At 45.0% G+C, this 24,647-nt stretch overlaps 1 protein-coding gene across 5 annotated transcripts in view; it reads left to right on the top strand.

Annotated features, from left to right (window-relative positions):
- The window catches only part of ARHGEF10 (Rho guanine nucleotide exchange factor 10), a 165,225-nt gene that overhangs the window by 33,067 nt on the left and 107,511 nt on the right, over nucleotides 1-24,647 (top strand). For 4 of the 5 annotated variants that reach the window (XM_083177365.1, XM_083177366.1, XM_083177361.1 and 1 more), the window contains exons 2-7: nucleotides 7,942-8,036; nucleotides 10,701-10,892; nucleotides 18,171-18,473; nucleotides 19,978-20,038; nucleotides 23,028-23,107; nucleotides 24,442-24,492. In XM_083177365.1, the coding sequence (XP_083033491.1) occupies nucleotides 7,982-8,036; nucleotides 10,701-10,892; nucleotides 18,171-18,473; nucleotides 19,978-20,038; nucleotides 23,028-23,107; nucleotides 24,442-24,492 (742 nt within the window). In that variant the 5' untranslated portion in view covers nucleotides 7,942-7,981. The remainder of the gene's footprint in view (nucleotides 1-7,941; nucleotides 8,037-10,700; nucleotides 10,893-18,170; nucleotides 18,474-19,977; nucleotides 20,039-23,027; nucleotides 23,108-24,441; nucleotides 24,493-24,647) is intronic. The other variant, XM_083177364.1, reaches the window with a different exon arrangement.

Here is a 24,647-nt window from a genome sequence, read left to right as displayed (position 1 = left end):
ACCATAGCACCGCAGCCCCCGCCACCGCGGGGGGGCGCTGTGCATATGGGGGCGCCGGGGGCTGCGGTGCTATAGTTACACCTCCCCCCAATCCCCCGCAGGCTTACCTATTTCGCTGGTCCCGGCGGCTCCGTTCTTCTGCTGAGGACCACCACAAAATGGCCGCCCCCATATAGCACACAGTTCTCTGAAACTGTCTGCTGTATGGGGGCGGCCATTTTGTGGTGGTCCTCAGCAGAAGAACGGAGCCGCCGGGACCAGCGCGAAGGGTAAGGCTGCGGGGGATTGGGGGGTTTGAATGGGCGGCGGGGGGCGCCCCCTCTAACGGCGGGGGGGGGGCGCCCAAAACGTAGCTACGCCGCTGGTATGAGGCATATTTTCCTACCTGACCCTCTCCATGCCGGTGAAAATGCTCTGTTCCTGGACTTCCCTGGTAATGTATGATTACCATCACCTGTGGTGAAACACCTTTATCTAGCTCCCCACAGGTGTTGGCAATTATACATTACCGGGGAAGTCCAGAAACAGAGCATTTTCTCCCGCATGAAGAGGGTCAGGTAGGCAAGTATGCTGTTAGTGGCTTCCGAGGACTGGAATTGAAAGTCACCCCAGTATAGTATTTTAAATGGCAACAGGTTCCATAGTACTTTATGCCTGCTTCTTGGTGCCATGGTGTTTATTGCACTCCTGTGCCATGTGCATTGCATAGCTGACCAGTATACTACTTGTTGTGTAACATGAAAATACAGTATAGTATTCTATTTCATTGTATTTATTGAAGGAGACATTTTTTTTTTAATTTATTTACAAAGTTGACAATGTAGTCTTCACATGGAGCTAGTGTTATCTCTGTGGCTATACCTCCCAACATGACCCACTCCAGGAGCGACACATTGCTCTTTTTCTGGACTTCTCTCTTAATTTATGATTACCATCACCTCTGTTGAAATGCCTTTCTTCTCAATTAACCTGTTTAAACATGTGATTGCAATCATTATTTAAGAGGAAAGTCCAGAAATACTCTGTCCCTACTGGAGAGGGTAATGTTGGGAGGTATGCTGACAAAGTGGTGTGACTAGTTACTTCCTAGAAAGTTTGTAAACAAATTTGTAATCTAATACCCCTTTCACATCGCACTTTTAAAACGGTAAATTGCCGTTTTTTTCCCTTTTTAAAACGTTTAAGCCTGCACTGTGAATGCACCACAGCCGATTTACCGTTTAAAGTTAACTGGCATTTCGAACCGTGTAAAAAGCAGAGTCCTACACGGTTCCTTGCCGGTTTTTGTGCAATGTGAATGTGTACAATGCTATGCATTCACAGTGCAGGCTTAAACGTTTTAAAAAGGGAAAAAAACGGCAATTTACCGTTTTAAAAGTGCGATGTGAAAGGGGTATAAACCGGTATTTAAAACGGTAATCTGCGGCAATGTTAAGGCTCTGACCCGTTTTATTTACCGTTTTAAATACCGGTTTTTAAAACGTGTCGGCGATGTGAAAGTGGTATAATAGTGTGTACAAACGGGGGCAATATGGCTTCCAATGTTGCCGATATAGTGCACATCGGAAGCCATATTGCAAGCCGATTGTGTACTTTGTAGGGCAGGGGTCTTCAACCCATGGCCCGCGGGCCACGAGTGGCCCGCCGAGTTGTTTTAGGTGGCCCACCAGTGAATTGCGTATTTTTAATTAAATGCCGTGCTGATTAAAAAAAAAAATCCTTCCACGCGCTGTCACCTTAAAATCCTTCCGCGCGCTGTCCGCTTAGCAGTGGGAGGCAGCGAAGGTGGATGTTCTGGCTGGGGCGGGCGGGACTGTGCGCGAACATGCGCTTTGTGGACTTCCTGACGCCGCGCACCCATCCAGCCCGTGCCCTTTCAGACAGCCGGGAGACTGGAGTGATTGTGACAACCGCTGGCAGCTGCGCAACTGTCCTTGCCTGCTCCTTGGCTGTTGACAGCCGACGCCGCCAGCAGCAGCCCTCTGAAGGAGACCTCTGCAAGGGACACTAAGGCAAGTGTCTCAGGAGAGGGTGATGCAAGCTAGCTACTGCGATGATGACTAGGGGGGAGGGGGGCTGGCAGTGCAATGTGGCCCTGTGTATGGGGAGGGTGCTGACTAGAGGGCAGGGGGGCTGGCAGTGCAATGTGGCCCTGTGTATGGAGAGGGTGCTGACTATTGGGGAGGTGGGGCTGGCAGTGCAATGTGGTGCTGACTAAGGGAGGGCTGGCATGCTGTGCAATGCAGTGCTGACTATGGAGGGCAATACTAGGGCATTTTGTGAGGGACACTACTGGTGGCATTTTATGAGGGACAATACTGGTAGCATTTTGTGAGAGGCACTGCTGGGGGCATCATATGCATAAGCAGGAGTATTGGGGGCCTTATAGTGCAAGGTGCAATGGGCATCATGGTGTGAGGCATGTGCAATGGGCGTCATGGTGTGTGGCAAAATGTGTAATGGGCATCATGGTGTGTGGCATAATGTGCAATGGGCATCCCGGTGTGCCATAATGTGCAATGGGCATCACGGTGTGTGGCATAATGTGCAATGGGCATCACGGTGTGTGGCATATTGTGAAATGGGCAACACGGTGTGTGGCATAATGTGTAATGGGCATCATGGTGTAATGGGCCTTCATGTTTATATGTCACTGTGCGGCCTTTAGACAGCCAACTTAAGCGTGGAAGGACAACAACCATTCCTGCAATAACCAATGTCTGGTCATGCAGGTTGCAAAAATGAGATGTCAGGTAATTTTTTTCCTGCTAGTTCACACTCTTATAATTAGACCACGCCCCTTATAATTAGACCACACCCCTTTTGGGAGTGCGCACCTACAGCGCGCAATTTCTTAAATACCAAATTATGTATGGGGCTGCATTTTTATTCTGTTCGCACTGGGACCCTAATTGTTTAGAAATAGCCCTGGTGCAGACTATTAATATTATTATTATTATAATTTTATTTATAAGGCGCCACAAGTGTTTCGCAGCGCCATAAAAAGGAACAATACAGGGAAACAAAGCTTGGCATAACATTGAATAAATTACAAAAACACAGTACAAATAAAGAGCGCCACAGATCAATACACATGACAGCTTATATATAAGTAGTGAGGATTCAATCAACATACAACTAGAGGCTTGAGGCCAATGATGGAGATGAGTATGCGGACAAAGATGGTCACTGAGTGTTGGAGTATAGGAGAGCTGTGAATGACATGTGAAGAGAAGAGGGCTTTGACAACAGGCGGGAAGAGGGCCCTGCTCAGAGGAGCTTACAATCTAGTAGGAAGGGGAGACAGACAGAATACAAGAGGTGCAAGCAAGTGGGTGGTGGCTAGATAGCAGGATGTAAACAGGCAAGGGGTCGGAGAACTAGCTAGTTCACGCAGTGGGAAGGGTACGCTTTGATGAATAGGTGAGTTTTCAGTGCCCGTTAGAAGCTTTGCAAGGTCGGGGAGAGTCTAATGGAGCGAGGGAGTGCGTTCCACTGAAGGGGTGCAGCACGGGCAAAGTCCTGTACTCTAGTATGGGAAGCAGTGATCAGGGGGGCAGGGTTTATGTGTATGGGCAGCTGTGCCAACTATCTATGCCAGGGCTGTGCTGTATATCTATTAAAAGCTGTGCTAAATACCACAATAGAGCTTAGTGGCCCTCGGGCTTCGTTTCATTTTTTAATGTGGCCCACACTGTCTTAAAGGTTGAAGACCCCTGTTGTAGGGCTTGCGGTCCCGAGTGAACGACAATCAGCAGAGACATAGTGAGGGCAGCCAAGACTATATAGTGCAGATCTGCATTATATAGTCTTTGTGCCTTTATACTTACATAGCTCCGGCGGCCAGAGGGGCTTCTCCTGGGGCTGCAGGGCTGATGCGCAGTGACCCGGAAGTCCGCCGTATAGACTTCCGGGTCACTGCGGAGGTCTGTTGGTGTGGCCACTGATGTATGCGGCGGGGGGAAGCTGTTCCTGTGCCGCGGCCCCTGCCATCTGTGCCCCTGTCTCCTGTGACAGGTATCGGTACTGCGCCTCTTCACTCCTTCATGCCGTGTGATGCGAGTCCCGATGCGATCAGATCGCATCGGGACTCGCATCGCACAGCATGTCGACCGTGTGTACACACCATAAATCCATGTCTTACGGTATTATTTTCAGTCACCTAAATGTTTAAAATGACAGGTTACTGGTGATGTTGATTGGAGTCTATATTATTGGGCTGTTTCATGTGTTTTTAGTAATATCCAAAAGAACACAATAGTATTAATAAAAATAGCAGCGGACATGCCAGCCTAGGCATCCTGTATTTTTCCACATTACTGTGTTTAGTGGCAGCTGTCAGGCTTTCCTTATGCACTAGAGAGCACTGGGCCAGGACCAACATTGGCACCAATGTAAATTCTAGTTGCTCTACAGCAGCACATACAGTAATAAGAGAATTCTCATATTTACGCGTACCAGGCACCTTGCACATGGAAATCTGGAACTTGTGTTGATGTTGCAACATCAGCATCATAACCGCTTCGTCATGATCTTATCAATCAGTGGCACAACAAATGTCTTCACATATATTAAATACTTTATTTGTTTGCTTAACATGAGGTCATTTAATGTTAAAAAAATGTTTCTAAAGTCATACTTTCCATACTTGTTGTTCCTCCACTCTGGGAGACCCCAGCCCTGCAACACATGGAGCATCAAAGTTAAGTGTCACAGTAAGGGCAAATTATGGCACATTTGCAGTGAATTGCACCATCAGTGCCTGACTCACTGGGCCAAATTCGGACTTGATCGCAGGGCAAATTTTTTCTCAAAATGGGCAAAATCATGCTGCACTGCAGAGAGAATTAGATTTGGGTGGGGTGTGCTGAAACGGAAATATAAATTCCAGTGTAAAGATAAAGCAGACAGTATTTATTAAGCACATAAACAAAATAACTGCCCCAAATCTAACTCTCTCTGCACGTTACATCTGCCCTACCTGCAGTGCAACATGATTTTGTCCATTTAGAGGACAAATGTTTCCTGTGATCATTTCTGAATTAGGCCCACTATCTAAGAAAGAGGAGCTGGATCTGGGGAAGCTGGCTTACTGTCCCAGGTGTTCTGGGACATTTTAGTCACCTGTATGTTCTAGGAGGGTATATCTCCCTGTACCATACAACATTATGATGCAGGAAATGCTGGTACGTTGCCCCTTTTTTTTTGGCCAGCACAGTAGACCAGGTAAAGATAGGAAGGTTCCTGTATGTTATGTTTCCCAAGTACATATTGCAATAGGCTTGCATAACTGTTCCTAATTATTGAGACCTTAAAAGGACAGATTTTGCATGTCCACAAACAAACTATGTTGTGGTATTTATATTTAATGAAATTATAGGAACCCTGTAAATTTGGATAAAAAATAAACCGAGCACATCAGAATTAAAACTTGACTGAAAGAACTTGCGCATACATTGGAACGAAATCAAACATCAGAACCTCAGCTGGTCTTGATGATTGTTGGGCTGGGCTTTACTGTTGTCCTGGAAATCTGAAGCACACTTGCAGGCTGATCTCCACCTGGTTTAGTTTACTTTTCTCAAAACATGTACAGTATATCTCTAGTCCAGTAGAAACTGACTACAAACCTACTACACCATGCCCTGAGTTTGTTGATAGATGTGTCCAGTGGCGTAACTAATAAGTATGCGCCCCCCTGCCGAAAATTTTGGTACTTTATCACTGGTGCTTTATCAGCTCCTGACTGTTAGCGGCTGGGTTTAAAAAGGGAGCTGATTGGCCGGTGATGAAGTACCGGGCACTTTATTCATTTTCCTACCTTACCACTGCTTCATACATCTACCCCAGACTGCTCTGTACTACAGGGTTTACCATTATAGGACTACATATGCAATCTTTATGAATAACATATCGAATCAACTTTAGAGTAGAATAGAATCAACTTTATTGGCCATGTCTGCTTGCGCACACTAGGAATTTCTTGTGGATTTGCAGTGAAGCATCAAGCAGGGATGAGGGGGGGGGGGGGGGCATTACATACATGGCATTAAATGCGGGGAGCACATGCCTGCCGAGCTGCAGCGCCTAGGCAGCCATCTGCGGCGCCACTGGTCACTGCAGCAGCCAGGTAGGTAACAATATAAGCAGGGACAGTACAGTTGTAATGAAGGGAACACATACCCGCCGAGCTGCACAGTGCCTAGGCAACCATCCATGGCACCATTGGTCGTTGCAGCAGCCAGGTAGGTGACAATATAAGCAGGAACAGTATAGTGGCACACAGAGAACATATACCCGCCAAGCTGCACAGCGCCTAGGCAGCCATCAGCGGCGCCACTGGTCGTTGCAGCAGCCACGTAGGTAACAATATAAGCAGGGACAGTACAGTTATCACAGAGGAGACACAGGGTTACATATGACTGAGTGCACAGTTCCTAGGCAGCCATTTGCGGCACCATCTTCCTCAAGGAGAACCAGTATGGAGAGCCAGCATGGGTGGTGGTGGAGGGGGGGGGGGGGGGAGAGTCACTGAGGCATGGGTAGAGTCAGTGAGGCTTCCACGCTGCTTACCCCGGTAGTCTAATCATACCTCCTCCCTGGTGGGGGACTGTGGCTGGGGCCTGCGGGCCGGATCTCCTTCACTGTCGCGGCCAGGTGCTGATGAAGGTTGCTGCCTCTGGAGGTCATGCCGGGGGCCGAGCTGTGCGCCTGCGGCCGGGTCCTGTGCCACGTCCTGTTCCGTGTCCTCAGTGCACCTCAGTGGTCATGCCAGGGTCGTGGCGGTGCACCTGTCCCGGCCGGGGTGGAGTGGTCACAGTGTCCTGTGCCGCCAGGTCCTCTCCTCTGCCTTCTCCCCTCCGTCCTCCTCCCGTCCATGGGGCGCCCTTTCTCCGGGGTCCGGGGATGGAAGCTCCGGTGGATGGGAGCTCGCATGCGTTCGACCATCCCCTGCCCTGACCGGAAACTATATGTTCTAAGCAGGGAAAATGGATGTGTATCAAACATTGTAAAGCGGACAGGTGGAGAAGTTGCCCATAGTAACCACTTCTAGCTACCGTTTTCTAGAATGTACTTGATAAATGAGAGCTAAAAGCTGGTTGGTTTCTATAGTCAACTTCTACGCTTGTCCTATTTTGATACCCTGCATCTAGTATACCTATCAACTGCTCCAATTATCCAAGCTTGGTTTTCACACTGCTAATAATTCTGGATATAGCCATTTGTACTGTAACTTTGCTCTGGGTGTTCCCTACAGGCAATGGTAAGGGCAGTTTTGCCTCAGAGGTGAGTTGTACTCCATAGTGGACTTCTTGGCTGCTTTCTTATGTATATGGTTGAGCTAACAACTATGTCATCTGACAATAGATCTCATAATATATATGAGATCTATTGATGCACCATGTTAACCAATCAACATTTCTCTGCCCAGTCTTTTATACCTTGTAATAGGTTTTATGCTACTATGTCACTGCATGGGTGGGTTAAATAGGGCCTTCACCTGGGGAAGTAGTAAGTGCCATAATGACTGCTGTGCTGCCAGAAGTAAACATGGGAGAAGCTGCTTCGTATAGTTAATCCTTGGGGTGCAAAAAGGCCGCACTTAGCCACTTCACACTGGAGCTAACGCTCTCAAACAATTTAATCCCCCTATCAATGTAGACAGCACTTCCCTTTACTGTAAGTTCACGTGAGTACTACCCATGGGTTAAATAGTAAAATTATCATTATTTTTTGCATTTTCTTTTTAGTTATCTACAGTTAAGCTTCTGTGAAGAAGCCTTTGAAGGTTGTCATAACATCCTCTGAATGTCCATTTAATAAAAAATAAAAAAAGTAATTGTACATTAAATGACTATGTGGAACTTTGTATTTATCACATTCACCTCAAATCATATACTTAACAATGCTCATTGACATAGTTATTGTATCTTAATACAGGATGACATTTTTTTGTTGAAACACTAAAAGAGCGGGGAGAATGGGAAGTCTGGAAAATCTGGATATAGAGGAGTTCCCTCCCCCACCACCTGAAGGTAAATTCAAGCTTTGTGTTTAGTAATATATTAAACTAGAGGTTGAGAATCCCTTATCCATAATATTATTCTGAAAATCATAGTTTGGAACATCTGTAACTGGCACTAATGGGGACATGATATGTAACTGGCACTAAATATGTTCAAGGGATTGTTTGGCATTCAAATTCAGTGTCTGAGATAACACACAAACTTTGTTTCATGTTTTAAAACCTTGTTTCATGCACAAATAAAATGTATTTGTGTGTATTTCATGTGTTTGATGTGTTTGTACAACATAAATGCAAAATACCTCATAATACCTCATTCAAATATAAAAATATTCCAAAATATGGAATAATCCGTTATCCAAAATGCTTCTGGTACCGAGCATTTTGGATAAGGGATACTCAACCTGTATGAATTCTTGTGACATAGTGGGCTTCAGGATTTTTATGAAATGTCTGTACATAAATGAGATGTGTAAAAAAAAAAAAAAAAATTCAGTCTGTCAAAGAAAATACACTGCTGCAATAACCTAGGTTATTGCCGGGTCTACCCAGGTTGTGGCTCAGTGAAAAAGGGTCCTTCAAAATAACCCAGGGCCAGATCCAAGCTTCCAAGCTGGTCAGAGCAAGTTTAACCCCTTTCACACCGCATGTAAATACCTGGTCTAAAGCAGGTTTGCGGTGTGAAAGCAGCATCACTGTGACCTGTTGTATATACAGAGCCCCCAGTCACCTTTTTGTATTCCTATTGGTTTTGAAAGAGTGGTGCCGGAGCTTTCCAGGACAAATCAATGCCAAGCGTTCAAACTAGATCACGCCCACTTATCGACCTCTAAAGAGGGCAGAGAGCAGGACGCCATATTGCAGGTGACAACTCTATGCTTCCGTTTGTTAAGACGATGGAGATGATGTTTAATGTGGGAGGGGCGAGCCTGGTTGTTGTGGTAATGGGAGAAGCAGATAAGTCACCTTAATTCTGGAGGTAATGCCCGTTCCTCTGCCCCGAGAACCCGGTCACCCTATGTGCCCAGCAGAGAAGAAAGATGGCGACACCGGGTGAGACTGATAACATTTCCAGATCCCTGGGATCCCTATGTCACAGTCCCAGATCCTGGGAATCCCTGTGACACGGCCCGCACCTCCTCACTCCACTCCGCCTCCTCCCTCCCCTCCTCTATGGCTCATACCGGCTCATACCCCCTCATCCCCCAGTACCTGAGGCAGGGGCAGGGTAGCATTAGCCGGTTAACTCTGAGCCAGCACTGTGCATATTTAATGAGCCGGACGCTCATTACATATGTACTTATTTAATGAGCGGCCGGCTCATTAAATATGCACGGCGATGGGGACCAATAGTGCTCAGTGCTGCCTGGGTACCGTTTCAGACCCATTCAGACCGCAAAAAAAAATGGGTCTGAAACGGGTAGGACCCTGCTTTTTTACCGTTTTAAAATACCAGTTATTTTAAAACGGTAAATTCACTCTGGACTTTTCAGACAGCACATATTACCATTTTGAAATGGTAAAAAAATGGCAATATACCGGTTAATATGTGCGGTCTAAAAGGGGCATTAGTAAATGTAATGTTTTGATCATCAGTCCGCTGTTGTATGGATAATTACACTTCATGGTAAATAGTACATACTAGACTAGACTAGCGGTTATTTCATTTTTATCTAGTTTATGTAATGACTTGTGAGAATGCTACAAATCTCTGTATCTTCTATTTCCTGCAGAATTGTGCTTTTTGAGTATTAGTGAAGAGAACATTTAGGCCCTGTCTGGCGGCTCATTGTTCATAAGTGATGTTTTTAATTTAGCACAAGGGAAATTGCTGGAGCAGGGTGATATGAGGGGGCAGTGTGGTGGAAAGGGCTGAAAACAGAATGGGAATTGTTCCCGTCAAAGGTCCCTTGTCACTGGTGCTTGACACACTTTGAGGCCTTCATGAAAAGGGAAGATTATTTAAAATGGCAGACTGCACAACTCCTATATGACAAATACTCCTCAATTGTTTGCCACAATAGTAGTTAGATTGAGAAAATGCACATGCCTTTTTTCCATTCCACTCTTAACGTACGCTCTCACAATTCACCCATTGTTCATTTCCAAACAGGCAAGGCATTATGAATTTAATAGCATTATATAAAATATGCGGAATTTATTGTTTTTTGATTATTTTTTATTATATAGGATTAAACATTTTGCGTGTGTGTATTTTTTTTTATAGGAGTGTCCCCAATCTCTGTTTGTGTGTCTTTGTGTGTGTGCATAGGTGTATTTATAATGGGTGCAGGGTGTGCAGTGCATATGTTCCCAGGTGTCACAAGTGTGATTATGATTGGTTGCCTATAGCAATATTACATGTAAAGTCTATTCACATCTTAGTAAATTTCCCCCTATATATCTTATAGCTTTACTCACTCTCTAACGCAAAACAAACAAATCACTATTCCATTATCGGTGTATAAAATGAACTGTAATGCAGTGTAAGGTGATGGTCAAGAGCGTATTCTAATATCTACATAATTCTCAATGCTATATTCAGATTTAAACAGTATATTGTGTATGACACAAATGTTTAAAGTTTTTAAAGCTTTGCTTCACATTTGCATGAATGATAACTGTATTCCATGACTTCTATTGAGTCTCGATACTTTTTGTTTTTACATCACAGTTTTAGAAAACGAGTTAACGTTTCATGCACTTGCTGATGATGAGGAAGAGGAAGGAGAAAAGTTTGATTTTGATAGTGGTGATGATGCACCAGAAGCTGACAGACACCCAGTTCAGTTGTCTGGGGATGATCTCATTGACCTAGAACTTAAACTACCAGATCCTCCGGGTGAGTTCTATACTCTTATGAAATGTAAGTGTAGCAGGTACATAATAAGCTAAAGGTGTGTAAAAATTATGCAAATGCGATCATCCATATGCATGATAACAATATTGCTAATGATATAATCGTGCATATTGACTAATGTGCACACACTATATTGTTAATGATACGTGTTCCCACAGGTTGTTAATAACCCCATCTGTCCTCTGTACATGCAGTCAAATTCTGACAATGTTGTCAGTTACAGCTATACTCCAGGATTTGATGTTAACAATATCGTTTAGTCTATTTGCATTATACCGTTTGAAAATCATTAGCTAATGTATGTATGTGCAAGAACTCGGATGCCCACTATTAGCATCTGTAGGTGCTGAAATACTGATCTGTGTGTTTAGATGTACAGTCATTGCACCATCAAAACGTTCTGCAGCCCTGTATCAGTTTCTCAGTCTTATGTCGGCAGTTGAGCATCTGTGTATCACTTAAGGTGAGATTATCGTGTGCAGTTTGAACTTTTTCGTTTGAATCGCATCACATCTAGTAGAAATTGCCTCAATTTTGCCTTTCGATGCACGCTCCCGCGTAGTCCATATCGCAAGGCAAAAAAGGTATGTGCAGGCAGGTATTTTTTAACTAAATTGCATGTACCCTGTAATTGACTATTGTAGTGTAGTCAAAAATCGTGTTGTTCAAATAGCATGTAGTTGAAATTGCACCCAGTGCACAGTCCAAATTGTATAGCACAATTGTATGGTTCAAATCGCACCTAGCACATATGTCACCATGTGTGGGCACCATTATACTGATAATCTATAACATGCCCATAAGATGGACTGTGCATGTACAGTAACTGCCAGCGTTACCCATCATCTTTCTTCTTCTTACTTCATGGCAGCCAGACAATGGGTTCATCCCTCTCTCCCCTCTTAATTAGACAGGTTGTTTTTCCCTAGGACACGCCCCTTCTCCGCCTGTACATTAGCCAGCACCTTCCCCCATGCCTTCAGTCTTTTTCCTGTCTCCTAAGTAGATAGACAGGGTAGTGTAGGTTTTTTATTTTTACTCACTGGTAGGCGTTATGCTGCCAGTCCTGGGCAGCATTGGGATGGCGGTGCCGGTTCCCTAAAAAGGTCCTGGCCGGTGGCGTGGACCCCCAGACACATAGGGTGAGATTTAATAGGATGAGAGATTCAGAAAGTGAGAGATTTGGGAAGAAATATCCTGTTTTTTTAAAGAGGCAATCATTTACACTGCAAAATCAAACTAATGTTGCAGTGTAAATGATTGCCGCTTTAAAAAACCTTCCCAAATCTCTCATTTTCTGAATCTCTCATCCTATTAAATCTCACCCGGAGTCCCTGGTGAGCGGCGGGAGCCTCTGCTGGTTGTCAGCGACACGCCGGCGTGGGTCCCGGCGTGTGTGTTAGCGTTGGGCTTACGGCGGAAGTTCGTGCGGGTCAGCAGCGTGCGTTCTACTTAGGGTGCACTACTCTGACCTGAGCTGGCTGGCGGCGCGTCCCCAGATGACGCGCAATTCACTGCGCCGCGTGTGCGGCTCACTGGGGTCGGAAGTCGGGTTGGCGTGCGTTCCAGCGTCGGAGAATGACGCGCACGCTGCCTGGCTCCGGCCCAGAAGGCAGGGACGGAAGTAGCCTTTATAATGCGCCTGGTCGGTGTAACAGGCGCTTCCTAAAGTGTGCTGGATCCAATGTTGTGTGTTAAACACCTTGTGTGAGACATGGACGCAGAGGAAGCCTCTCAGAAGGTTTTTGCATTGCTGCCCAGGTAAGTCCTCTCTGAGGACTGGTTTTCTTATGTTAGGTTTAATGCAATATAGTTAGTGATTACTGTTTGTTTAAATTCTAGTGTGCCTGTGGTGACTAAGAAGAAATTGGCTAAGAAGAAGCATATTAGTAAAACATGCATTGGATGTAATAAAGTTTTCACTGGTGAAAAATCCATGTGTCAGAGCTGTGCTAAGGAGGCTGATGCTAGTATTGGTACCGTATCCCAGATTAGTGAGTTAATGACTTGGATGAAGGAAAACTTTGTTTCCAAAAAGGAATACCAAGGTAAAAGGTCAAGGTCTCAGACCAGTTTGGACCAAGAATATGATGTGCCTGCAGCTGCAGACACTGATGATGATATGGGGTCTGGAGCCTCTGGTGCAGAGTCTGGCGAACTAGTGGAAGAGGAGCGCTCTTTCAATTTGGAGCTTGTGGAAGTTGTCCTTAAAGAGTTGTATAAGACATTGAACTATAAACAGCCAGTCAAAACGGAGTATGACGCGTTGTTTGAGGACAGATCCAGGAAGGGAAGGTGTTTTCCCGTTCACAAAGTCGTTAAAGAGATACTCACTAAAGAATGGGCCAATGCAGATAAACGTATTGGTTCTGTTAAAAGGACAAAAAGAATGTACCCAATAGAGGATGCGGAATTCCTAAAGTGGTGCAATATTCCCAAAATAGACGCGGCAGTGTCCGAGGTCACCACTAGGACAACAATTCCCGTGGAGGACGGGGCCTCTCTTAAAGACCCTATGGATAAGCGTATGGAGAGTGCCCTGAAGAGGCTGCATATCTCCAGTTCAACCTCCATTAAATCAGGGTTGGCCATTGCCTCATCGGCCAGAGCTCTCAGAATCTGGTGTGCTTCCTTACAGGAGGATCTACAGGAGCGTGTCGCCAGAGAGCAAATTATTAGTAGTCTGGCTCAGATTCAGCTTGCCGTCGACTACATCTGTGAGGCATCGTTAGATGTGCTGGATTATTCAGCTAAGGCGTTGACGTCTGGAGTAGTGGCGAGGAGGGCCCGGTGACTTAAGTCCTGGGCAGCAGACTCCCACTCTAAAAACAAGCTGGCTACTCTGCCGTTTGAGGGTGAATTTCTTTTTGGCAGTAAACTAGACCAGATGATACAAAGAATGTCAGGGGGTAAGTCAGTCAGACTTCCCCAAGATAAGAGGGGAAGGGGATCCAACTATTTCCCCAGGCAAAGTTTCAGGCAGGCCAGATCTTACAGACCTGGGAGGCCATTTCGGGAGAGATATACCTCGGGGATCTCCAGGGCATTCTTCCGACAGACAGTTAAAAGAGGCGATAAAAAACAGTGACAATCCGTGTCCCGTGGAGAGTATCCAGGTCGCCGGAAGACTGCTGCAGTTTGCCCACATGTGGGAGCAAACGGCTCAAGACACTTGGGTATTAGAAGTAGTGTCCACGGGATATCGCCTAGAATTTCTTTCAAAACCCAGACGGGAAAAATTTTTAGTTTCTCAAGTTCCAGTTTCAAGGGCGGAGCAAGAGGCTCTGATCTCAAGTATAAAGGATCTGGTAGAATCAGGAGCGGTAGAGTCTGTTCCGGAGGCGGAGGAAGGCCTAGGGTTTTACTCTCGCCTGTTTGTAGTAACAAAAAGTTCTGGAGGATTCAGGACAATCTTGGATCTAAGAGATTTAAACGCCAGAATCTGGAAACGCAAGTTCCATATGGAGACAGCCAAGTCTATACTGATGGGACTAAGAAGGGAAGACTACCTGGTCTCAATAGACCTAAAGGACGCTTATTTTCATGTCCCTATTTGTATACCAGACAGAAAATTTCTCAGGTTCTGCGTCTAAGGAAACCATCTTCAGTTTACCTGCCTTCCCTTTGGCCTTACATCCTCACCGAGGGTATTTACAAAAGTGCTTGTGGTCATGATAGAGTGTCTAAGGAAGAAGAATATAGCAATTTGGGCCTATCTGGACGATCTGCTCATCTCAGCAAGATCAGAGGCAGAAGCCGTCCGAGATGCAGAAACAGTCGTTCATTTCTTACAGGGTCACGGGTGGTTGATCAACTGGAGCAAGAGTCATCTGTCCCCTACACAAACTATTCAGTATCTGGGCGTCGTCATAGACACATTACAATTCGAGGTCACTCTGACCAGTCAGAGATGCAGCAGAATTCAAGATCTGGTGGATGCTATTCAAAGAAATCAGAAAGTTCCTCTGAGACTGGCAATAAGTCTTCTAGGAATGATGGCGTCTACAGTGGAAGTAGTTCCGTGGGCCAGATGGCATATGAGAACACTGCAATGGCATCTTCTTCCCTATACCAGGAACCAGGTTCCTCTGGACCGCTACATCACGTTACCCCGTCCAGTGGTTCTATCTCTGCATTGGTGGCAAAGCAGGTATATGGCGTCCAGAACAATGTCTCTCTCAAGTCCGCAGTATGTAGTCCTGACAACGGACGCAAGCGCCACAGGGTGGGGAGCGCATTGTTTAGGCAAAACTACCCAAGGTATTTGGTCCATTCAAGAGTCAGAGCTGTCATCAAATCACAGAGAACTTCGAGCAGTGTATATGGCCATAAGAGCTTTCACCATCGAGATAGAGGGGTCCCATCTGCGAGTTTTCTCAGACAATATAGCCACGGTCGCATATATCAACAAACAAGGGGGGACAAGAAGTCGCCCACTGTTGGAAGAGATTCGTTTGATCCTGGTCTGGGCAGAAAAACATCTCTTGTCCATTTCGGCACTGCATGTGCCGGGAGAAGAAAATCAACTAGCAGACTTCCTAAGCAGAAATCAAGTATTGCCAGGGGAATGGGAGTTGAAGGACTCTGTCTTCAGGCAGATAGTTCGCAGATTCGGCCAACCACAAATAGACCTCATGGCGACTCCAGAGAATGCAAAGACTCCTCGGTTCTTTTCCAGATTCCCGACGCAGGGGTCAGAAGGGGTGGACGCCCTGTCTCAATGGTGGGAGTTCACTCTAGTGTACATATTTCCACCTTTCCCACTCACAAAGTGTTATGGAAGATCAGGTCGGAGAGAGTTCGGGCAATAGCCATTCTTCCATACTGGCCCAGGAGGTCCTGGTTTCCGGGTGGTAGAAAGCATGGCGGTGGCAGAACCATGGTTTCGTCCAGTGTCGCACGATCTCCTGACGCAGGGACCAGTAGTGTGTCAAGATCCACAAAAGTTACATTTAGCGGCGTGGAGCTTGAAAGGAAGCAGTTAGCGGACAAAGGTTTGCCACCAGTCGTGATAGACATACTTCTGCAAGCAAGGAAGAAGGTGTCGTCTGACATATATTACAGAATCTGGAGAATCTTTGCTGGATGGTCAAAGGATAGGTTCCCATTTCCCAAGGCAAAAATATCACATGTTTCACAATTCCTCTGTGAAGGTTTCAATAAAGGACTGTCAATAGCGACTCTGAAGGTGCAAGTTTCGGCACTCAACACTCTGTTGGATAGGAAGTTGGCAGACCACGTGCTGATAGAGAGGTTTTGTCAAGCAGCGAAGAGAATCCGACCAAGAGTTAGACCGATAGTCCCTCAGTGGGATCTCAATCTAGTGTTAAATGGTCTCATGGCAACTCCATTCGAACCATGTGAGAGGTCTAAACTAAAATTTCTCACATGGAAAGTGATGTTCATGGTGGCTATCACGTCAGCAAGACGAGTGGGGGAGCTGCATGCGTTATTATGCTTCGAACCCTATCTTAAGTTATTCCCAGACAAAGTAGTCCTGAGAACCAAACCTTCATTTTTGCCGAAGGTGGTTTCCTCGTTTCATATGAGTCAAGATATTGTTTTGCCTTCTTTTTTTCCAAACCCAACTAGTAGAAGAGAGGAAGATCTTCATACGTTGGATATGGTTAGAATAATAAAAATGTATTTGGACCGAACAGCAAGCTTCAGGAAAACGAGGTCATTGTTTGTGATTCCACAAGGGGCGAAGAAAGGATTCGCTCCTTCAAAACAAACTATCTCCAGGTGGCTCAAAGAAGTAATTTGTTTCACCTACAAGAAAGTTGGCCGGCAAGTTCCAGAAGGCATAAAGGCACACTCGGCTAGAGCAATGGCAACTTCCTGGGCGAGAGAGGCTAACGTCTCGGTCAAGGACATATGCCAGGCTGCGACATAGTCGTCCATACATACCTTTGCGAAACATTATGCATTGGATGTATCTGAAGAATCTTTTGGGAGCAGAGTTCTACATCAGGCCTTGATCTAAGGTATTGTAGCCCACCCTACTGCTTTGGTATATCCCATCGTCCGGATGCCATGAAGTAAGAAGAAGAAAGCTACGGATTATACTTACGATAATTCCTTTTCTTCGGAGTACTTCATGGCAGCCTATATTATTACCCCCCCCCCCCATGTTTGTGTTTTTCCCTAGGATCGGTGGCGGAGACATGTCAAAAGACTGAAGGCATGGGGGAAGGTGCTGGCTAATGTACAGGTGGAGAAGGGGCGTGTCCTATGGAAAAACTACCTGTCTAATTAAGAGGGGAGAGAGGGATGAACCCATTGTCCGGCTGCCATGAAGTACTCTGAAGAAAAGGAATTATCGTAAGTATAATCCGTAGCTTTCCAAGACATTTATGATACCATGGGGGAAATTTAATAGGATGAGAGATTCAGAGGGCAGTATTCAATGAGACTGATTTGCCATGTTCTACGGCGAATGTGAGCTGTTTTCGTGCTCTAAGGTGAATCTTTTTAATGAAAAAGTGATTCACCCTATTCAACATGCACTATTCACCGATGGCGAACAGTGAATGACGGACAATTCGCCGTCTGATAGTCACCACAATTCGATGTGGTTTTTCAATGTGATTCACCTTGAGTGTATTCAATGATCAGATGGAAAATTGCTTTCGGAGTGATTTTCGCTGTGTCACCGTGTAGCAATCGCTATCTTTTCATGGTGAACTGGAATGTGAAGGGGCATGCTATTTTTATTCATACTTGTGCTTACAGCACATGAATATATATTTACATTGTTTATTTATTTTTTACACATAACAGCCAGCAGGGGGCCGAGAGCCGCTCATTGCATATTCATATATTCACTTCACACTGCTCCCGCTCATTACATATGCATGAGCGGGAGCAGTGCAGCGGCTACCTACCCCAGTCCCCTGTCAGCTCTCTTGGGGGGCAGCTTCTGCTGCCTGTGTCCCCGGGAGCCCTGCTTCTGCCCCATAGTGTCCGGCTCAGACAGGGAGGCTTCCATCTCCCTGCCTGCAGCCGTCCCCCAGCTCACAGGGGATAAGAATCACCATCAGGGGCAGCGAGCCCCTGCGGCATTGAATAGGGCTACAGGGAGGGCTGGCAGCGAATGCTCCAGCCCTCCGGAACACGGCGACTGTACAGCGAATCCTAAACAGGATTTTGTTTCGATTTTAACCTATGTAAGTCAATATAAGAAATAAATAATCAGATGAGTTCATGTTTTACTGTATTGTTTATATAGTTTATTCTTTAGAAGCCCCCCTTTTTATTGTGATGTTTTGTTTGTTACTGTAGCATTCCACCAGATAGAAGATGCCAGTGAAGAATCATCTCAAGATCTTACCACAACAAATGATCCGAGTACTGTGCCAAAAAAAGTTAACCCTTATTCTGTTATTGACATTGGGCAATTTCAAGAGGGAGATTCCTCTGCATCTCAGGAGCCACAGGATGTGGGTGACAATACAAGTACTTGGGTGCCAAGTGGTTATGATGTTCCTGTACCATGTGGGTACGCAGTTCCCTCTAATTTACCATTGCTAGTGCCAGCATACTCGACACCGGTTATAATTCGCCACATTTCTGTTGATGAACAAGGTAAGTGTGGTTTTCATGTATATCATATCATGACCTATGATTTTGCACATGACCTGTTACAGTCAGGGTCGGCTTTACCATTAGGCAGCTTTAAGCAGCCGGGATCTGGGGGCGCCACCAAGTCTGCCTATCACAAAAACCAAGGATGTCTATGAGGATCCTTGTACTTAATGCAGGTGGTGGCTGTCAAACTTCTAAGAGCTCACCTCCATACTTTCCCTTGAGGCATACTTCCCTACTTTGCTGCCCCCTCTTCCTTGAACTCTGTTGTGGGTGGTAAAGGGGAGGATGCTGGGGGCCTTCAGGGAAAGCAGAGGACTTGCCAATGTTCCTATGGGGCTGGGAGGACCACACGATTTTCAGAAGCCTCCCTGCCATTCTGGAATGTTAGGCAAGTATGCATTAAGTACTGTATGTCTTAAGGGGTTGGACAGTGGTTATTGGTGGCAGTATGGGGGGGGGGAGGGGGAGCAGTAAGTTGAAGTTTTGCCTAGGGTGCTGAGAAGCCTTACACCGGCCCTGGTTACAGTACGTCTTACAGTAGCAGCGACAATGCATGCCTCATGAAAAATACAGCTATGAGTAGATTACTATGTCAGGGGTGTCCAAACTTTTTGAGACGAGGTCCAGATTTGGTGAGGTGAAAATGTGGGGCCGACCATTCAGCCTGACATTCTTTGAATCATTAATCACATCAGAATGGTCCCCCACTCACTCTATGTTCCCCAGCCTGCCCCTTCATTGTATTTCCCCCAGCCTGCCCCTCCTTCACTGTATGTCCCCCATTCACTGTATGTTCCCCACTCTGCACCCATTCACTCTGTCCCACAGCCTGCCCCCCTTCTCTTAATGTCCATCAGTGCCTCCATTCATTGTACGTCCCCAAGCCTGACCCTCCTTCACTGTATGACTCCCGTGCACTGTATGACCCTCATTCACTATGTACTCCACTCTGCCCCCATTCACTGTATATCCCCCAGCCTGACCCTCCTTCACTGTATGTCCCCCACTCTGCCCCCTCCCTTCTCTGTATGTTTCCCAGCCCCTTGTGTGAGCCAGAGGTAGTAGAGGCAAAGCAGGCACTGCAAGGACAGGAGATGCTTGGGCTCCTGCTGCTGCCCTCTTTACGGGAGCAAGCCTCCCCCTTGCTGCCCCCCTCCCCAAACACTGCTGTCACTGTGATTGTGGAGTAGGGTGATATACGATTGCAGCAGCAGGGGTAGGACGCCAAACACATCAAACTGTGGCGCCCGGCACCTCCTCACTGCAGCAGACAGCAAGGTAAAGGCGCGCTCACCGGAGCCCCACCTTTAGTGTCCTGTACTTCCCACATCTAATGCTCTGCCCGCTTCCAGCTGGAGGCTGCGGGCCACTTGAAATGACAGCACGGGCCGCAATTGGCCCCCGGGCCTGACTTTGGGCATGCCTGGCCTATGTGGACCAGCGTTAGTACTGCAGTGCTTTGTGCCCATATAGAAATTAAAACATGATCTCTGTTTTCCAGGAGTTCAGGAGGAAGTGTCAAATCCTCACTTTCAATATGTAACTGACAACCATCATAAAAGGTATGCAAGTTCTATGTTAATATGTTTATTAAATGGTAACTCCTGCTAAAACTTTAAATCGTTTTATTAGTTACATATCACTAATGTATACTAAAATGAGCATTTTGAAAGGGAACTTCACAGGAGAAGGGTTTAGGCAACTGCTAGTCCTATGACAAACATTAAGCTATAGGAGTATAGCTCCGTTATCTTTGACCATTGTTGGTAAAGTAGACCCTGTTTGGTGAGGTATTTTATGCTGACACTGAGAATAGGAACATAAACAGAATGTAGACTTGACATTGACATGATGTCAACAATGCCATGTCGACTCTTTGAATGTCAACAGTCAGCATATTGACAATGTGATTTCTACATTAACTTTGAATATACACCTATCACAATCCCTAACCTCAGGGTAACCATAATCTGACCCTAATTGGAGTCTAACTCTTATCCAAACCTAAACAGTAATCTAACCCTAATTACATGCTAACCCAAGTTACAGCCTAACATTAATCATAATCTAACTTTATACAAGTATACCTGTAGATATATTTGCTTAAGCCTATTTAATCTATCAATTATATGCAATTTATGGTTAAAAGTTCTGTTACTAAGATTTTATTTCAGTTGCTTCACAGCAGGACCGTATCTCCATTACTGTTCTGTTTTAGGTTATTTTGTAATTGTAGCGGAATTTGAGCGCTAGGGACAGGTGTGCTGTGACGTGTACAGATAGCTGCCCTCTGGTAGAGGGATGCCGCCCTCAAACACAGAGTACACAGAAAGAAGAAAACCAGTAGGCGCCTTCTGTACACTTAAAACAATTTATTACAGATATTACAAAAACCATAAAAAACATATAAATCAATAAACCATAAAACAACGATCATGCATGCATGCACAAAACCACGATTATTTAAAAAGCCATTTAAATGCAGTTGCATAGGGTTGTAACTATAGTTACCAGTTCCTTTTTGAACAAGTGGGACGTTGCAATTGGGCAGATGTTTCCGACAGATCACACACAGTGGTAGTGTGAGTGATAATTTATAAAGAGTCCTTTCCTGCAAAGACTTATAGCATGGGTCCTTTCTTCAAGGTTGGTGATGTAATAATTACTTATTTAATAGGACATGTCAGTCTTTTAATAAACAACGCAAATTTCTGAAACCATATGACCTGCAAATTGCTTAGTGTGTACGCTGGGTCTCAGTACCTTTGCGTCGTTTTCCACACTATCTTTCTCCGGCCAGTGGATCGAGCTGCAGCCGGGTTGTGCGGTACTCCAATGAGTGTGGCGCAGGTGATTGCAGCCCTTGGATGCGCCGCTGTCAGGCACACAAACCACCGAGTGTATAGTGGCTGCCGGAAGACGTCCTTTGCCGGCTAAGTGTATTAGCAGAGGGGACCGGATTGCCGCGGGTAGGATTGAGCCAGATGGCAGATAGTTCCTCTCGGTCCAATGCCATCAGTATACCCCGCCGGTCCTCAACTCCTTAGTCCACCTCAATCCTACTCCATTCAGTAGTTTCCAAGAGCTGGTATATGTCTGTATACAGTAACACATTCTTTTATGTGCTGATTTAATTGAATATAGTTTTAAAGGGATGCGGTCATTTGGTCTACTGCATTATGGTAGAAAGTCATTAGGTCGAATCCATTAGGTCGACATGCTAAAAGGTCGACATGACTCTAGGTCGACATGGGAAAAGGTCGACATGATTCTAGTTCGAAAGGTCATTAGTTCGACAGGTCATTAGTTCGACAAGGTCATTAGTTCGACATTGTCTATGTCGACATTCACAAGGTCGACATGGAGTTTTTCACTGTTTTTTGAGCCAACATGTGCCGACAGGCGGTATTTCATGCCCTACCATCCACTAGGGCGTGGTGGGAGAATAAAATAGTGTGCCGAGCGTAGCGAGGCACCGTGCCCGACGCATAGCGAGCGCAGCGAGCGATGCGAGGGGATGCAGTGCACTTTAAACTGTGTCCATGTCGACTGTGTTGACATTCAGGTAAAAAAAACAGTGAAAAACCCCATGTCGACCTTGTGAATGTCGACATAGACAATGTCGAACTAATGACCTTGTCGAACTAATGACCTGTCGAACTAATGACCTTTCGACCTAGAATCATGTCGACCTTTTCCCATGTCGACCTAGAATCATGTCGACCTTTTAGCATGTCGACCTAATGGATTCGACCTAATGACTTTCTACCATAATGCAATAGACCAAATGATCCCAACCCGTTTTAAAATAGGTGTTGAGAACAAATTTTGCTCAATGACCCTCCAATTTCTCTTGAATAATAATTACTTTATTAACCACATTTGCACATTCTTTGTCAACCATCTGCATAGTGCTTATTGATTGGAGCATTTCAACATGTCTGCCTTTCTCTACGATGTATTTATTTAGTTATAATTTAATTGCGTGCGATTGTGTTCACGCTAATTCAATAATTCAAGGCTAATGCTTCCATTTAAAAATGTGTTATTGTTGGTACCACAAAATCTTAATGGGCCTACCTCAGCCCTTCCTATTATTGGTGTATTTTGTCTAAAACATTACTGGGTCTGCAGGAGGGAGGACTAAGGAAAGGGTCACGGATACAAGTATATTTTAACCGTTACACACATACAAAAGTATAGTATGATGACCTTTAAAATTCCTTTTTCTAGGTAGCTTGTAAAGGTTGCTGACCATATGCTATTTAGTGTGTTTGGGTATGATCACAATTACTCTTTATCTGTCTTGTAGTGAAACTGAGAATGCTTTAGTCTGCTTTATCATATTTCGTTTTCCATTAACAATGAGTAAAAATGTAAAGTGTGTATATATAGCCTCACTTTCAATAATGGAGATGAGCCACTTTTTCCCCTTTTTGTTAGAGTAGGATTTGAACAAACTGTATCTGTAATAAGCACTGAATTATGAAATAATAATTGTGACCCCTTTGTTCAGTTATGTGTCACTGATACATTGCACTTTTTTTTTAGTGATGATTTTCAGGCATCGAAAGAAGAGGATGTGTTGGCCAAATGGGTTTCTGATCCGGCAAATACAGAATGGATGGAGAGTAAATATCTTAATTAAATTGATTTATTTAGTTCGTTAGTTATGTTTTCTATTTCTCCCCTTTGTTCATTTGGAATTTAAATGACTAGAAGACCTCTCATTTGTCATAAACACCACCGGGCCTCTCTGGAGACATTTGTGGTTGGATAGCTGTAGATGGCATGTAACAGGAGTACATGATATACTCAGACACCACAGCAGGATGCCAAGCTTGAGGGGGATACGGTCATTGGGTCTACAGCAAGTTTGTCGACAAGCATAGGGTCGACACCATTAGGTCAAGATGGGTCAAGGTCAAGATGGGTCAAGGTTGACATGGGTTTAGGTCGACAGGTCATTAGGTCGGCACAAGCATTAGGTCGACAGTGTCTAGGTCGACAGTGAAAAGGTCAACATGGGGTTTTTCACTTTTTTTTTTAATGTGCTGACAGGCGGTATTTCGTGCTCTACCATCCACTAGGACATGGTGGGAGAATAAAATAGTGTGCCGAGCATGGCGAGCGAAGCAGTGCACTGGAAACTCTGCCCATGTCGACATTCGGGTAAAAAAACAGTGAAAAAGCCCACGTCGACCTTTTGACTGTCCACCTAGACCCATGTCGACCTTGTCCCATGTAGACCTAGAACCATGTCGACCTTTCCCCATGTCGACCTAACTGTGTCGACCTAATGCTTGTCGACCAACTTGCTGTAGACCAAACGATCCCAACCCGCTTTAGGCTGCTTTAGCTATTGTTACTTCCTTGTTTATGGTTCTTACCTGATCATCCTCTTTGTCTCCCATTCTTTTCCACTTGCTCATATCATACATTACCTGTACTCCTAGACAGCAACTCACCAACCAATAGGGAATGTTTATTCATTGCATGGTTTTATTTAATGTTCTTTAACAAAAATGTTTAAATCTATTCCTTAAGGTGCGTACCCACGGTAAGATATAGTGCAAAATCTAGCACACTATCTAGCTAGTTTCAAATAGCATGCTTGATAGTGCACTATATCTTACCGTATGTACGCACTATCCGACGTATGATGCGCGCTCCCGCTGGTCGTCTGGCAGGGAGCTGCTCGGGTGAGCATGCAACTCAATCTGGCTAGAAAGCATAAGATAGTATAGTGTAGTACAGCTGTGGCGTCATATCGTATATGATATCTTATGCACATTGTACGTTATTTTAAGCACAAATCTTATGCTTTTGACCACTGGGACTTTCCTGGGAAATCGTATACAATATCATACGGAACATAAATCATACCGTGGGTACGCACCTTTAGGATTTACATATTATTTTTCTAATTTGTATTTTTTTTTTTTTTTTTTTTATTTAAACCCAGATGAAGTTATTTATGATGATGTTCCAAGAGAGAATTCAGATTCGGCTACAGGTATGGTCTTCTATGTTGGTTCCTATGCTGTAAGGAAGGAAGGTTTATTAGTGTGTATTTACAGCATTGGACATCTGTGCAGCTTCAAGATACATCATAATAATGAATGGGTTATCCGGTTCAGGAACAACTGGTAGATGGGAACAAGTAGACAG

Source organism: Crinia signifera, chromosome 3, assembly GCF_055691185.1.
Source record: "Crinia signifera chromosome 3, ASM5569118v1, whole genome shotgun sequence".
Lineage (NCBI taxonomy): Eukaryota > Metazoa > Chordata > Amphibia > Anura > Myobatrachidae > Crinia > Crinia signifera.
Note: the sequence above shows the minus strand (reverse complement) of the source record. Positions and strands in the feature narration are given on the sequence as shown.